The sequence below is a fragment of the Bufo gargarizans genome, chromosome 6, assembly GCF_014858855.1.
Source record: "Bufo gargarizans isolate SCDJY-AF-19 chromosome 6, ASM1485885v1, whole genome shotgun sequence".
NCBI lineage: Eukaryota > Metazoa > Chordata > Amphibia > Anura > Bufonidae > Bufo > Bufo gargarizans.
The window spans coordinates 85,450,433-85,465,028 of NC_058085.1; the positions used below are offsets into that span (position 1 = coordinate 85,450,433).

Genomic DNA, 14,596 nt, shown 5'->3' on the forward strand with positions numbered 1-14,596 from the left:
TATGCTGTTTAATACTGTGCAACTGCATTTTATATGTTTGTTGTGATATATATCCTGTTCATTTGCACTGTATTTGCATGGTACTGTGAAAAAGGTTAATGAATACTGAGAGACTATTGGGACTTTCTAGCTAATAATGGGAGGCTAATAACTTTCCACAGTTACCATACGAGTTAAAGCATGTTTTGGAGGCAGCAGACTTGTATACCACCAAAACCAGACAGACTGACCTTTTGGATATCTGGTTAAGCTATATTATTATACCTGAAGACTTGTTTTTGTCTGGAAAAACGGCTTCCTAATTGACTATTATTGAAGTTCTAACGCTAGTATTATTTATGAAAATTGTAACCCTGTATCTGTTTGGGTTGTGTTTCTCCACTCCAACCTTCCCACTAGAAAGTCCTAGTTCAGTTAGAATTTGAATAAAAGGAGTGCAGTGAGAGCCTCTAGTTGTTTGCAGTTAGGGATCAGTGGTTAGAAGAAGAGACTCTGCCAGACTACTTGAGGGACCAGAAGAAGATGCTGAGATGGGTATACTCTGCCACAGACCCCGGATCACCATCCCTTTTGCCAGGGTACAAGCTGTCTGAAAGTGAGAGGTACAGCTTGCTCAGGCCTTTCCTTAGCATCAAACCTTTTTCTGCCAGGGAAGAAACTGGAGAAGCCAGCTTAGTGCCTTGCCTGCATTGTTTTGCACTTGAATTCATCCAGTAAAGAATACAGGTTTACGGCAAAACCTGACTTTCTGGACTTATCATTGGGGTGCACCACGCCTTCCCATTCCCCCAGAAAGCAGCAACTTGTGGTGACACTGCAGAAACAAATATCTACATGAGAGAACCGATACAAAATGTACATAATTGGTACAATACCATATATGTACAGCATGAAAAGATCCAATTTTTCTACTTTCTTCACATAGCCTAGTTGAAATGAAGAACAGACTGTACCAGAAGGTCATTAAGCATACCATACAGGTAGCCTGCAATCCGGGCTCAGTTTTTTTTTTTTTTATAAGACAACATCAACCAATCAGAATCCAGTTTAGATTTTTCAAGCACAGGTAAAAAAGTAAAATAATGCATCTTATTGGTTGCTGTGAAGTCAATTATTCCAACAGTAACATTGAGTTGCCAGAGCCGAGGAAGAGTGAGTGCTGTATGAACACGTGCTCTGACATTCTTCTCAAGAGACCTGCAGCTACAGTCCTTGATAATGCAAGCCAGATAAAATGCTTCAATTATTTTTCACACTTTCCTTTAAGAAATGTTACACAGTGAAATAATTGTATGATAATAAAGGAAAGATGAGACTTTAAAGTGCATGGGATGTTAGGGATGAGAGAGTAAAACAGACACTCTCTGAGAACAGAAGAGGGAGAAAAACACACAGTGAGATACCTTGGGGAATAAAGCAGAAGAGATGAGACATTAACATGCAGAAAATATTGAAAGGAAACAGTAGGATTCTAAAATGTACAGAGGTTGTACGGATTTGTTGGGTCCAATGTTTATAAAGTTATGCTTTCCATTTTTCCATTCCGTGACAGGAACTGAAAAATGGACTCAAATCAAGGACACCAATGGCACCCGAGGGAACCTTCTGACTTATAATGAGTCACTATGGTGTCCATCACTTTGCCCGGAAAAAAAAAGTACAGCATGCTTAAATATTTTTTTTTTCCAACATTTTTTGTAATGGAGGTGCCTGGTGGAGCTGTGAACAGAGGCTTAAAGAGGACCTTTCACCCAAAAACATGTATAGAAACAGTTACATTACCTCACAGTGCGGCCCCCAGTGATGTATTTCTGATTATTATTTTTTCAGAGGCCCCCCCCCCTTTCGTCTGCTGTGGTCTCCGGTAGTTCTGGTGCCTCATATGCTAATGAGGTGATTTGGTTCGAGTAGGCGGTGACTAGAATTTGTACAGGGCGTGGTTTTCTTCTTCCTGGCTAAGAGCGCATCCAATCAGAGTGCCGCGCTCTTAGCCAGGGTGAAGGAGCTCAAGTTCTTGCGAGATTCGTGAGAACTTGAGCTTTTACACATCCCGAGGCGTGCGCCATCTTGGAGTTCATACTTACTGACAGGATGCTGCTGCTGCCGCCTATGCCGCCGCTGCGATCCTTTCCGCCAGGGACTCCAAGATGGCGCACGCCACGGGATGTGTAAAAGCTGTAAAATGCACCGTTTTGTCTTATCATTTGCATGGCAAACTTGACAGATTTTTTTTTACTTTCCTTCATGTCTGGTGATCCTCCAAAAATAAAGAAAGACACACGGAAACAAAAATGGACACGGATCACGGAACAACGGAACCCCTTTTTGGCGGACCGCAAAAAAATACTGTCGTGTGCATGAGGCCTAATCGGGAATATTCTAAAATTTTTTTCATCAGTACCCATGATCCCTCACTGCTTCTTGCTTGTGGGCCAATGAGAAGGCTGCAATATCTTGGACTTTAGGAGCTTTAGGAGTAGTGTTGATTGCAAATTTTTACATTGCTAATTTTTATCGCAAAGTTTCCGATTGCCGATTTTCCCAATAAAAAAAATAATGACTGGAGATCACGAATTCTCTGATTCGCGAATATTCGCCCAAATATTTGCAAAATATTGTGAATTTGAATATTGCCCCTGCCGCTCATCACTGCTTGAGAGTGCAGTCCCTAGGTTGAAATACTTGCAGTGAGCTATACCAGTGGTCATTTGCAAATTGCAAATACCTTTTAGTGTCTGGAACCCATTAAAAGCAGTTGGCGGCATAATTCTAGTGGTAGAGAGCGTCTAAGAAATAGGTTACGTTGCAACAAATGAAGGTAATTGAAAACCAGCATGCCCTTCCTTATTTCCTTGATAAAGTAATAGAAATGTGGAGTGCAGGATGCTTGGCACCCCACACCGTAAGTGGGATGGAGACATGAAGTGATACTTGGTCCTCATAGTAGAAGGTTGAAGACAGCACTTAACAATAAGTGGCAGCCTGAAGCCTTGCACCAATTACAGCGGTCACATACCTCCAGCTACCAAATATGGTCACTGTCTGCCCTCTCCCTCCATAACGTCCTAAAGAGGTCTCTTGTATTTACTTCTTTTCATTAGCATGAAAAGGCCTTTAATGTGCATTAGATTAGAGCAGAGAAACCTCACTTTATCACACCAGAGGTAGGGTCTTGGAAAAAGAAGCTATGGAAATAAGGTCAGGTCATTAAGTCACTTTTCAGCTGCAAAATGACCACTACTTATAACAACAACCATCTATACATAATGGAATTGCTGTACTCTACATAGAAGAAGCCGGCGATTTTTGTAGGAAAGGTTAGGCAACCATACTTAAAGGGGTTGTCTCCCTTCAGCAAATGGCATTTATCATGCATAAATATTACAAGGCGCTTACTAATGTATTGTGATTGTCCATATTGCCTACTGCTCGTTTCCAGAGCTAACGACCACCCTGTAATTTGGCGCACATGTGCAGCACCCCCTTAAGAGCCATGTAGAAGATAGGATTGGTAGTGGCTTGGATGAAGTGTTGCGTCGCAGTGAACTCCCTCAGGCCTTTGCCCCATGGAGATCTGTGCAGTGGAATGATAGTACTGAAAAATGGTGGATATTCAGCACTAAGGTTATACTGACCTAGTGGTTGTTTAGTGATTGGTGTCTTGGCTGTATTCCCTCACTTCACAGCAGTGTTTGTAGATGCAGGTGTAGCAGGTCACTCTGCTGTCTGACTATCAAGGCTTCATTTGAGGACAAATTGGAGTCCATCTCTCTGGAGAATCACTAGCAGGAGCACTACGGGTTGCTTCCTCTCCACTCCCTGTTTCAGGAGGAAGTACTCCTCCTGACAGGAAGTAGGATCAGCCCTCTCCTACCAAGATGGGAGGAACAGGCTGGTTAACCCTGTTCCTGCCATCCTTTGACAACCTTTCCTGCAAGTAACCATGGCCAGAAACAAACCAAAAAAAGCATTGCATAACAATATAAACAGTTTGTAGTACCCCCAGGTCTGGTGTTCTATGGTTGCACACTATAGGAAAAAGCACCGGCCTCTATGGTGGAAGGACGAATTGGCATACATGCACAGCAGTCCCCATCCCAGCCACTTTATATCTGAGCTGCAGCTGTGGCTGTAACCCCTGGAAACGAGCAGTGTATAATGTGATGGAAAAATGAATCAATCCACCAAAGGAGGCAATATGGACAATCACAATACATTAGTAAGTGCCTTGTATTAACTTTCTCTACATGATAAATGCCATTTGCTGAAGTGAGACAACCCCTTTAATAATAATGAACAATGATGCCCAGTGCGTACAGTACAGTGATCCCTCAAGATACAATGGCCTCAGGATACAATATTTTCAACATACTGTACAATTATTTTCTGTATTTTCTGACCCATTGTAAGTTGAAACCAGACTCAACATATTAGTTGCTATCTTTATTAGTTTCTAGTTAGCAGCTATTCCTGACTGTTATATGGAAGGACTTGTTTTATCTGTCTTAGTTATCTGCTTATTTTTCTTATATCTTCATTTTCTCTTATCTTGGATGATATTTTGGGGTTTTGGAACCGATTACTTAACTTACAATGATTCCAACATACAATGGTTGTCCTGCAACCAATTAATATTGTAACTTGAGGGACCACTGTACTTTTCTCTTAATTTGCGTTCTCCATATTGCAATTCTGACATGAGGTTTGGACTTGTCCTGTTTGAACTTTTTTATACTTGTTGTGACTGGAACAATTCTAATCTCTTACCATTTCAATGCTGTGCATCATATTGTTTTTTGTCATAAAATGCATATACTGTAAATCAGGTGCAGAATTTAATGATGCTGAATGTGAATATGCTGGACAGTTATATTTAACATTTATACATTAGTACTGAGAAAATACTGAGGGACGTTTAGTAAAAATGGGTTACAGCAAAAATAGAATAGGCAGATTTTTGGATAAGGGTGGGTTCAGATATCCGTTATACCGTTTCGTTATGACAGGGTTATAATGGAATTTAAGGACAAAATGCAAAACGGAACCCTTTAGAGGCATTCCATTTTGATACTTCCTAATAGAGTTTTATGGGCACAAATAACTGTTCCATCTTGTTCTGTTATGTAAGACGGAAAAAAAAATCCCGTCAATAGGACTTTTTTTTTTCTGTCTTACATAACGGAACCGTTATTTGTGCCCATAGAAATCTTTTAGAATGGATGCCTCTAAAGGGTTCCGTTTTGCATTCCGTCCTTAAATTCCCTTATATTTTGTTATAACCCTGCAGTATAACGGAATATACAACACATATGTGAACCGTTATACAGAATGGTATAACAGAATATACAAAGCATATGTGAACCCACCCTGAGGCAGAGCCGTGGCTAGAGGTAAAGGTCCATTTTGGTGCCCTAGCCTTGATTGTAAACACCCTGGCTTGTTGTTGCTGGCACTCAGCACCTGGGTAAATGCCCTGGTTGCCCCTCCTCAATCAATGCCCCTGGATAAAATGCATAACATTTAATGAAATTATGAATGCCATTGACCAGTTTCCTCGTGGGCGCAACAACAAGATGCTCTAGATTTTGAACTTGAGATTTCCTGTTTCCTAGGATGATTGCCAAGTAAGGCAGGGAGTCACACATCAAAAATGATAGCTTTTTGTCTATTATATTAGTTTGGTGTTATTTTTTAGTTAATTAAGAGAAATGTTATACTGATGTTTTTGTAGCAAGGAAGGTATTGGCACCAACTCCATTTATCCACCGACTTCCCTCCAGCACCAAAAAAAAAAAAAAGAAGTTAAAGTATATGGATTAAGTTGAAATCAAGAGATGGCACTCCAATACTACCATCTGCCAGGAGTATAAAAGGTACTATGTATCTTCTCCTTGTTTGATGTTAGACATATAATACACATATAATTAAACCACAACCCACCTGCACATTTCGTCCTAGTTGTGAGAGGAGGTCCCGGTGGTCCTGTGCCACCTTCACCTGGACGGGTTAACAAGACACGTATTTCATACTCCACATCTGGATCCAAGTGCCATAGCTTGTATGTAGGTCCATCCATGACATGGGTCTCAGCCCAGCTTCCTGATGTAGTCCGATATTCCACTTCCTTCAGGACAATTGGTCCATCACCAATGATAGAGTTAGCATTTGGTTTAATCCACAGATAGGTAGCTCCTACTGACAAAAGTTCTGGGGGTGCAATAGGCTTTGGTGGTTCTGTTAGGGTGGAAACAGAAGAACATGGCGATTAATAAATGTAGCGAAAGACTGAATTTAATGAATAAACTTTTTGATACTAAACTCAGAAGGCCCAGAACTAGATCAGCGGGGGTGCCCAGTTTTGGATCCTTGCCAATCTGATATTGATTACCTATTCTGAGGATAGTTCATCAATATTAGAATCTCAGAAAACCCCTTAAAATACAAGACATTATATTACAAAGCAGAGCTAAAAGGTGCGATAATGGAAGTCCGCAGAAAAAAAAGCAAAAACTCCAAGCAATGATGTATCTGAAGTAGCAATTACTGTAATAATATCATTATTAATAATTGTTGCATACACTTGTATTGCAGGAAATGATACTAATAATTAGTATTATCCTCAGTGGAATACCTCCTGACAAGATCCTTTTATTTTAGTGTTGATAGAATGCAGAAACAAGTTTGACACTTTTTAATTTTTAAGTCCAAAGTTCCTAATATATTCTTACAAATATTCTGTCTGCCTAGGTCAGGGATGGCCAACCTGTGGCTCTCCAGATGTTGCAAAACTACAACTCCCAGCATGCAAAGACTGCCTACAGCAGAGATGTCAAACTGCGGCCCTCCAGCTGTTGCAAAACTACAACTCCCACAATGCCCTGCTGTAGGCTGATACCTGTAGGCTGTCCAGGCATGCTGGGAGTTGTAGTTTTGCAACAGCTGGAGGGCCGCAGTTTGACATCCCTGGCCTACAGCTATCAGCCTACAGCAGGGCATTGTGGGAATTGTAGTTTTACAACAGCTGGAGAGCCGCAGGTTGGCCATCCCTGGCCTAGGTCAACACTAGGGGAAGTTAAAGGGGTTGTCTTACTTCAGCAAATGGCATTTATTATGTAGAGGAAGTTAATGCAAGAAACTTACTAATGTATTGTAATTATCCATATTGCTTCCTTTGCTGGCAAGACTCATTTTTCCATCACATTATACACTGCTCGTTTCCATGGTTATGACCAGCCTGCAATCCATCAGTGGTGGTCGTGCTTGCACACTACAGGAAAAAGCACTGGTCTCTCTGGTGACTGGGACCGTGGGACCACACATAGGCAAATGCTTTTTTCTAAGCCTACAATTATTGTGAAGAGCTCACTGGAATACAACACAGCCTGCTATAACCACCGAGCTATAAATACTATAATGTTCAATCAATGGCCGGCTGTATATAACATCCATACCATTTTATTTTAAAAATAATTCACAGAAAAATTCTAATTATACAATCTAAAAAAGGAAATAATAATAAAAAAATAAAAAAAATGTATATACAATATATATATATACACTCACCTAAAGAATTAGTAGGAACACCTGTTCTATTTCTCATTAATGCGATTATCTAGTCAACCAATCACATGGCAGTTGCTTCAATGCATGTAGGGTTGTGGTCCTGGTCAAGACAATCTCCTGAACTCCAAACTGAATGTCAGAATGGGAAAGAAAGGTGGGCTACAACAGCAGAAGACCCCACCGGGTACCACTCATCTTCACTACAAATAGGAAAAAGAGGCTACAATTTGCACGAGCTCACCAAAATTGGACTGTTGAAGACTGGAAAAATGTTGCCTGGTCTGATGAGTCTCGATTTCTGTTGAGACATTCAAATGGTAGAGTCCGAATTTGGCGTAAACAGAATGAGAACATGTATCCATCATGCCTTGTTACCACTGTGCAGGCTGGTGGTGGTGGTGTAATGGTGTGGAGGATGTTTTCTGGGCACACTTTAGGCCCCTTAGTGCCAATTGGCCATCGTTTAAATGCCACTGGCTACCTGAGCATTGTTTCTGACCATGTCCATCCCTTTATGACCACCATGTACCCATCCTCTGGTGGCTACTTCCAGCAGGATAATGCACCATGTCACAAAGCTCAAATCATTTCAAATTGGTTTCTTGAACATGACAATGAGTTCACTGTACTAAAATGGCCCCCACAGTCACCAGATCTCAACCCAATAGAGCATCTTTGGGATGTGGTGGAACAGGAGCTTTGTGCCCTGGATGTGCATCCCTCAAATCTCCATCAACTGCAAGATGCTATCCTATCAATATGGGCCAACATTTCTAAAGAATGCTATCAGCACCTTGTTGAATCAATGCCACGTAGAATTAAGGCAGTTCTGAAGGCAAAAGGGGGTCCAACACCGTATTAGTATGGTGTTCCTAATAATTCTTTAGGTGAGTGTATATATCTTAAAAGAGTGTAATTTAGCTATTGTAATCACAGTCCCTCTTTTGTTTCCTATTGCGGAGCTCACGCAATTTTTGGAACCTTTGTTGATATGCAGTGGTCTTATAAAGATAAATTATCATATTCCTCTATCATGTATCATTTTGTATTGATGCAATATAATCTTGTTGCCAATATGGCTGTTCCTCTCCAAAAACGCTGGATCTCGCAGTCTGCGTGCTAGTGCCGGCACTTTTGTTTTAGCGCATGTGGATTAGGAATATTGGGAGACCAACTTTGCTCCGTGGCATTGGTTTTATTCTTTCATAGATGATCTTTGTTTTTTTCTGTATTGCCGCTATCTTGCTTTTGTATTTCTTTGCCAAACACGTTTCGAAACCTGACTGGTTTCTTCTTCAGTGGTCAGATATATGATATAAAATTAAGGACAAATCACTCCTTATATTGAGTCAGTATGATCCTTAAAAACCCGGACCAGACTATATCGGGCTAGTGTAGTAACTAAAAACCTGGACTGGACTACATTTTTGCTATTTATCTCTTATTCACATATTGCGATATCTTTACTTACTCTTAATGCTTTACTCTGTTATTTCATTGCTATACAGTTGTAAAACATCTTCGCAAATAACCATATATAAAGATATAGTAAATAGTCATATATAGATATATGATATAACAAAAAAAATTACAAAAACGCTGATACTTTTAAAATTATATATATATACAGTACAGACCAAAAGTTTGGACACACCTTCTCATTCAAAGAGTTTTCTTTATTTTCATGACTATGAAAATTGTAGATTCACGCTGAAGGCATCAAAACTATGAATTAACACATGTGGAATTATATACATAACAAAAAATTGTGAAACAACTGAAAATATGTCATATTCTAGGTTCTTCAAAGTAGCCACCTTTTGCTTTGATTACTGCTTTGCACACTCTTGGCATTCTCTTGATGAGCTTCAAGAGGTAGTCACCTGAAATGGTTTTCACTTCACAGTTGTGCCCTGTCAGGTTTAATAAGTGGGATTTCTTGCCTTATAAATGGGGTTGGGACCATCAGTTGCGTTGTGGAGAAGTCAGGTGGATACACAGCTGATAGTCCTACTGAATAGACTGTTAGAATTTGTATTATGGCAAGAAAAAAGCAGCTAAGTAAAGAAAAACGAGTGGCCATCATTACTTTAAGAAATGAAGGTCAGTCAGTCCGAAAAATTGGGAAAACTTTGAAAGTGTCCCCAAGTGCAGTCACAAAAACCATCAAGCGCTACAAAGAGACTGGATCACATGCGGACCACCCCAGGAAAGGAAGACCAAAAGTCACCTCTGCTGCAGAGGATAAGTTCATCCGAGTCACCAGCCTCAGAAATCGCAGGTTAACAGCAGCTCAGATTAGAGACCAGGTCAATGCCACACAGAGTTCTAGCAGCAGACACATCTCTAGAACAACTGTTAAGAGGAGACTGTGTGTATCAGGCCTTCATGGTAGAATATCTGCTAGGAAACCACTGCTAAGGACAGGCAACAAGCAGAAGAGACTTGTTTGGGCTAAAGAACACAAGGAATGGACATTAGACCAGTGGAATTCTGTGCTTTGGTCTGATGAGTCCAAATTTGAGATCTTTGGTTCCAACCACTGTGTCTTTGTGCAACACAGAAAAGGTGAACGGATGGACTCTACATGCCTGGTTCCCACCGTGAAGCATGGAGGAGGAGGTGTGATGGTGTGGGGGTGCTTTGCTGGTGACACTGTTGGGCATTTATTCAAAATTGAAGGCATACTGAACCAGCATGGCTACCACAGCATCTTGCAGCGGCATGCTATTCCATCCGGTTTGCGTTTAGTTGGACCATCATTTATTTTTCAACAGGACAATGACCCCAAACACACCTCCAGGCTGTGTAAGGGCTATTTGACCATGAAGGAGAGTGATGGGGTGCTGCGCCAGATGACCTGGCCTCCACAGTCACCGGACCTGAACCCAATCGAGATGGTTTGGGGTGAGCTGGACCGCAGAGTGAAGGCAAAATGGCCAACAAGTTCTAAGCATCTCTGGGAACTCCTTCAAGACTGTTGGAAGACCATTTCGGGTGACTACCTCTTGAAGTTCATCTCATCAAGAGAATGCCAAGAGTGTGCAAAGCAGTAATCAAAGCAAAAGGTGGCTACTTTGAAGAACCTAGAATATGACATATTTTCAGTTGTTTCACACTTTTTTGTTATGTATATAATTCCACATGTGTTAATTCATAGTTTTGATGCCTTCAGCGTGAATCTACAATTTTCATAGTCATGAAAATAAAGAAAACTCTTTGAATGAGAAGGTGTCTCCAAACTTTTGGACTGTACTGTATATATATTCATGGATGTTTTGGAACCAGTGGGAGGATGCAGGTCATGTCGATGCGATGAAAACAGCCTCGTATTGACATGTTGTGTAAACCTGCCACCGGCTCGTTCATAGGAAGCCAAAAATTTCCAATTTCGAATTGAGTCCCAAAGGTGCCAACGACCCAAATTCATAAATCATTCTAGACTCATACCTCGACATCTTAGAGATAAAGTCCCCTCCTCTCCAGTCCTTCTTCACTGATCGCTGCATATTTGTAACCTGATGGATTACTGGCATGATGTATCTTAAAGTGATATGATAAAGTGTGTTTCTCATATCCTTTCTTAATATTATTAATATGTTCTGACACTAGTTTTAAACATTCTTCCTGTGCAGCCTATATACTGTTTAGCACATGGACATTCTAGGACATATATAACTGCCTCACTGTTACATGATAATGTTTCCTTAATTTTCCATTCAAATGTTTTTGTCTTAGACATTATTTTAGTCGTCTTCCTGTCAAACCCAGTGGCCTTGCAATTGCTGCATATGCCACATCTGTAGAATCCCTTTAAATTTACCTATGGTGTGATTATAGATTTTTCTTTCCGTTTTCTTATACTTGGAGCTACCTGTAGTCCTAGATATGGAGCTTTTATATGTCGTACGGGTATTATTTTTTATTTTTTTGAAGAATTGCTTCCAAGCTTTTATCCTCTTGTAATAGCTGCCAGTACTTATTTATAATGGCTGATATTTTTTTTTAGATTCTACATTGACAGGGTATACAGGTGAGTCAAAAATAATAACCCCAAAAAAGATTTAAAAACCCTGTTCATTATTGATACAGGTATATAATAATCTAACATCCCTATTAGATGACTCATGAAATACAGTTTGAAAACTAGACAGACAATAATTTTTTCAGACAAAAGAAAAAATAAGTGATGGAATAGTAACATAGTAAGATAGTACATAAGGCGAAAAAAGACATTTGTCCATACAGTTCGGCCTGTCGTCCATCAAGTTGATCCAGAGGAAGGCAAAAAAGGTGAGTCATCTAAATTAGTATTGCCTTTCAATGTAGAATTCTTCCTCATTTTATATTATATATCTGACCACTGAAGAAGAAACCAGTCAGGTTTCGAAACACGTTTGGTAAAGAAATACAAAGGCAAGATAGTGGCAATACAGAAAAAAAGATCCTCTATGAAAGAATAAAACTAATGCCACAGAGCAAAGTTGGCGTCCCGATATCCCTAATCCACATGCGCTAAAACGACAGTGTCGGCACTAGCGCGTGGACTAACTGCGATATCCAGCGTTTTTCAAGGGGAACAGCCATACAGGAGAAATCCACGTATGTACTAATCATTATTACCAGCATCGAATGAACACACCAGAAGACGGGTAAGCAAGATAAATACTGTATCTGGCCCAAGTATGCACGAAGTATGCTGTATATGGAAAAGTAAAACAAAGTGGCAACAAGTAGTGATGGAAGAATATTGGCCAGGAAGATCCACAAACGCGATCAAATGTTCACAAACCGCAAGTTCTCGGCAAGCCCCATTCACTTTAATGGCAGGTGAACCTGAAAAACCTTCAGGTTATTATTGCAGCCACCAAATACCGTACTTACAACAAGTGCACAAATCGTCTCACAACATCGACAGTGACATACTAGAGGGGGATCAATGGTAAAAATTCCCACAAAAAATATGTATTTTAATCAGGGCCCATTTTTATGCATCTTAAAGGGAAACTCTCAAAAATGTGCCCTGCTGGAGCCTATAATTTTTTTATTTTTGGCAATGGGAGTACAGTACATTAGGTATTCACCGGACATAAAAGATCAAGTGATTATGTAGCTGGAGGCAAATTAGACGGTCAATGGATATCAATTTTACTGCAGGCCAGTGGACTACAGGCCCCCAAAATTATTCATTTACCGTACTGAAAAGAACAATTAATAATGTGGCTGGAGGTACATTAGGCGGTCACCGTATAACAATTTTACTGTTGGCCAGTTAGATTACAGGCCCGAAAAATTATGCATTCACTGTGCATAAAAGATCAAGTGATTATGTGGCCGGAGCTATATTAGACGGTCATTGGATATCAATTTTACAGCAGGCCAGTACAAATACATTTGGGGTCATCATAAAAACACACGTTTAGGCTACAGTACATGCACACGACCGTGACGTTTTTTTGCTATAATTTTTTTTACGGGTCCTCAGAACGGAGCAACGGATGCGGACAGCACACGGAGTGCTGTCTGCATCTTTTGCGGCCCCATTGAAGTGAATGGGTCCGCACCCGAACCGCAAAAACTGCGGCTCGGGTGTGGACCTGAAAAACGGTTGTGTGCATGAGGCCTTATTCACATATGAATCCATAATATCAAAAGACTGACCTAATCTAAAACATATATAATACAAAAATCTAAATACAAAAGATAAATAATAAAAAAAACACAATTTACAAATCCACCTTATAGGGTAAAATAATTTATAATGTCTAGTAAAATAATTTGTGCTGTGAATAAACAGCAAATCTCTGCTGTATTGCAATATAAGCTGCATGATAGCAAGATCACCTCGGTATTACAATACAAACCGCAGTGACAGCAGAGATTAAACGGCACAAACTAAAATGTCACAAAGAAACATAGAAACATAGAATGTGTCGGCAAATAAGAACCATTTGGCCCATCTAGTCTGCCCAATATACGGACTACTCTGAATAGCCCTTGGCCCTATCTTATATGAAGGATGGCCTTATGTCTATCCTATGCATGCTTAAACTCCTTCACAGTATTTCCAGCTACCACTTCTGCAGGAAGGCTATTCCATGCATCCACTACTCTACTACTAGTACAATTCTGGTGGAGGTAAAATCGTAGGGGTGATCGTCCAAGTTGACCATGGGCGGGAGCCAAGCCGCCACTTTGGTGCGTATTGTGGTATATGGGGGGGGAAGAAGCTCGTCTGCACTTGGTTCGTGTGGTGAGCGGATGGACACAAGGCGCAATTCACAACCCAGTTGAGGATACAAAGTATTTTTTATTTTTTTTGGTTAGCAAAGACGACGCGTTTCGGGGTACGCAGACCCCTTTATCAAGTCTGTATCCTTGTCACCGTAGGCTAAATGGAGATCACTCTTGTTGGAGATCCCTTTTAGGGGGGGTATGGCGGTCCGCACTGCTTAATGATGCGGCCGATGGGTGTCCTCCTGTGGTAGCGCTTCTGCACGTGTAGCCTGCGGTGTGCAGTGCGGACCGCCATACCCCCCCTAAAAGGGATCTCCAACAAGAGTGACCTCCATTTAGCCTATAGTGACAAGGATACAGACTTGATAAAGGGGTCTGCGTACCCCGAATCAGAATTTCATGGTGTCAACAAATCCCCAAAAAGTTGGGACAAGGCCATTTTCACCACTGTGTGGCATCTCCCCTTCTTCTTACAACACTCAACAGACGTTTGGGGACTGAGGAGACCAGTTTCTCAAGTTTAGAAATAGGAATGCTCTCCCATTCTTGTCTAATACAGGCCTCTAACTGTTCAATTGTCTTGGGCCTTCTTTGTTGCACCTTCCTCTTTATGATGCGCCAAATGTTCTCTATAGGTGATCTGGACTGCAGACTGGCCATTTCAGTACCCGGATCCTTCTCCTACGCAGCCATGATGTTGTGATTGATGCAGAATGTGGTCTGGCATTATCTTGTTGAAAAATGCAGGGTCTTCCCTGAAAGAGATGACGTCTGGATGGGAGCATATGTTGTTCTA

General features: G+C 40.8%; 1 protein-coding gene across 1 annotated transcript in view; it reads right to left on the bottom strand.

Moving 5' to 3' along the window:
• PTPRT (protein tyrosine phosphatase receptor type T) overlaps positions 1–14,596 on the bottom strand; it is a 374,586-nt gene that overhangs the window by 146,697 nt on the left and 213,293 nt on the right. The window contains exon 7 of the mRNA XM_044296567.1: positions 5,941–6,234. Within this exon, the coding sequence (XP_044152502.1) occupies positions 5,941–6,234 (294 nt within the window). The remainder of the gene's footprint in view (positions 1–5,940; positions 6,235–14,596) is intronic.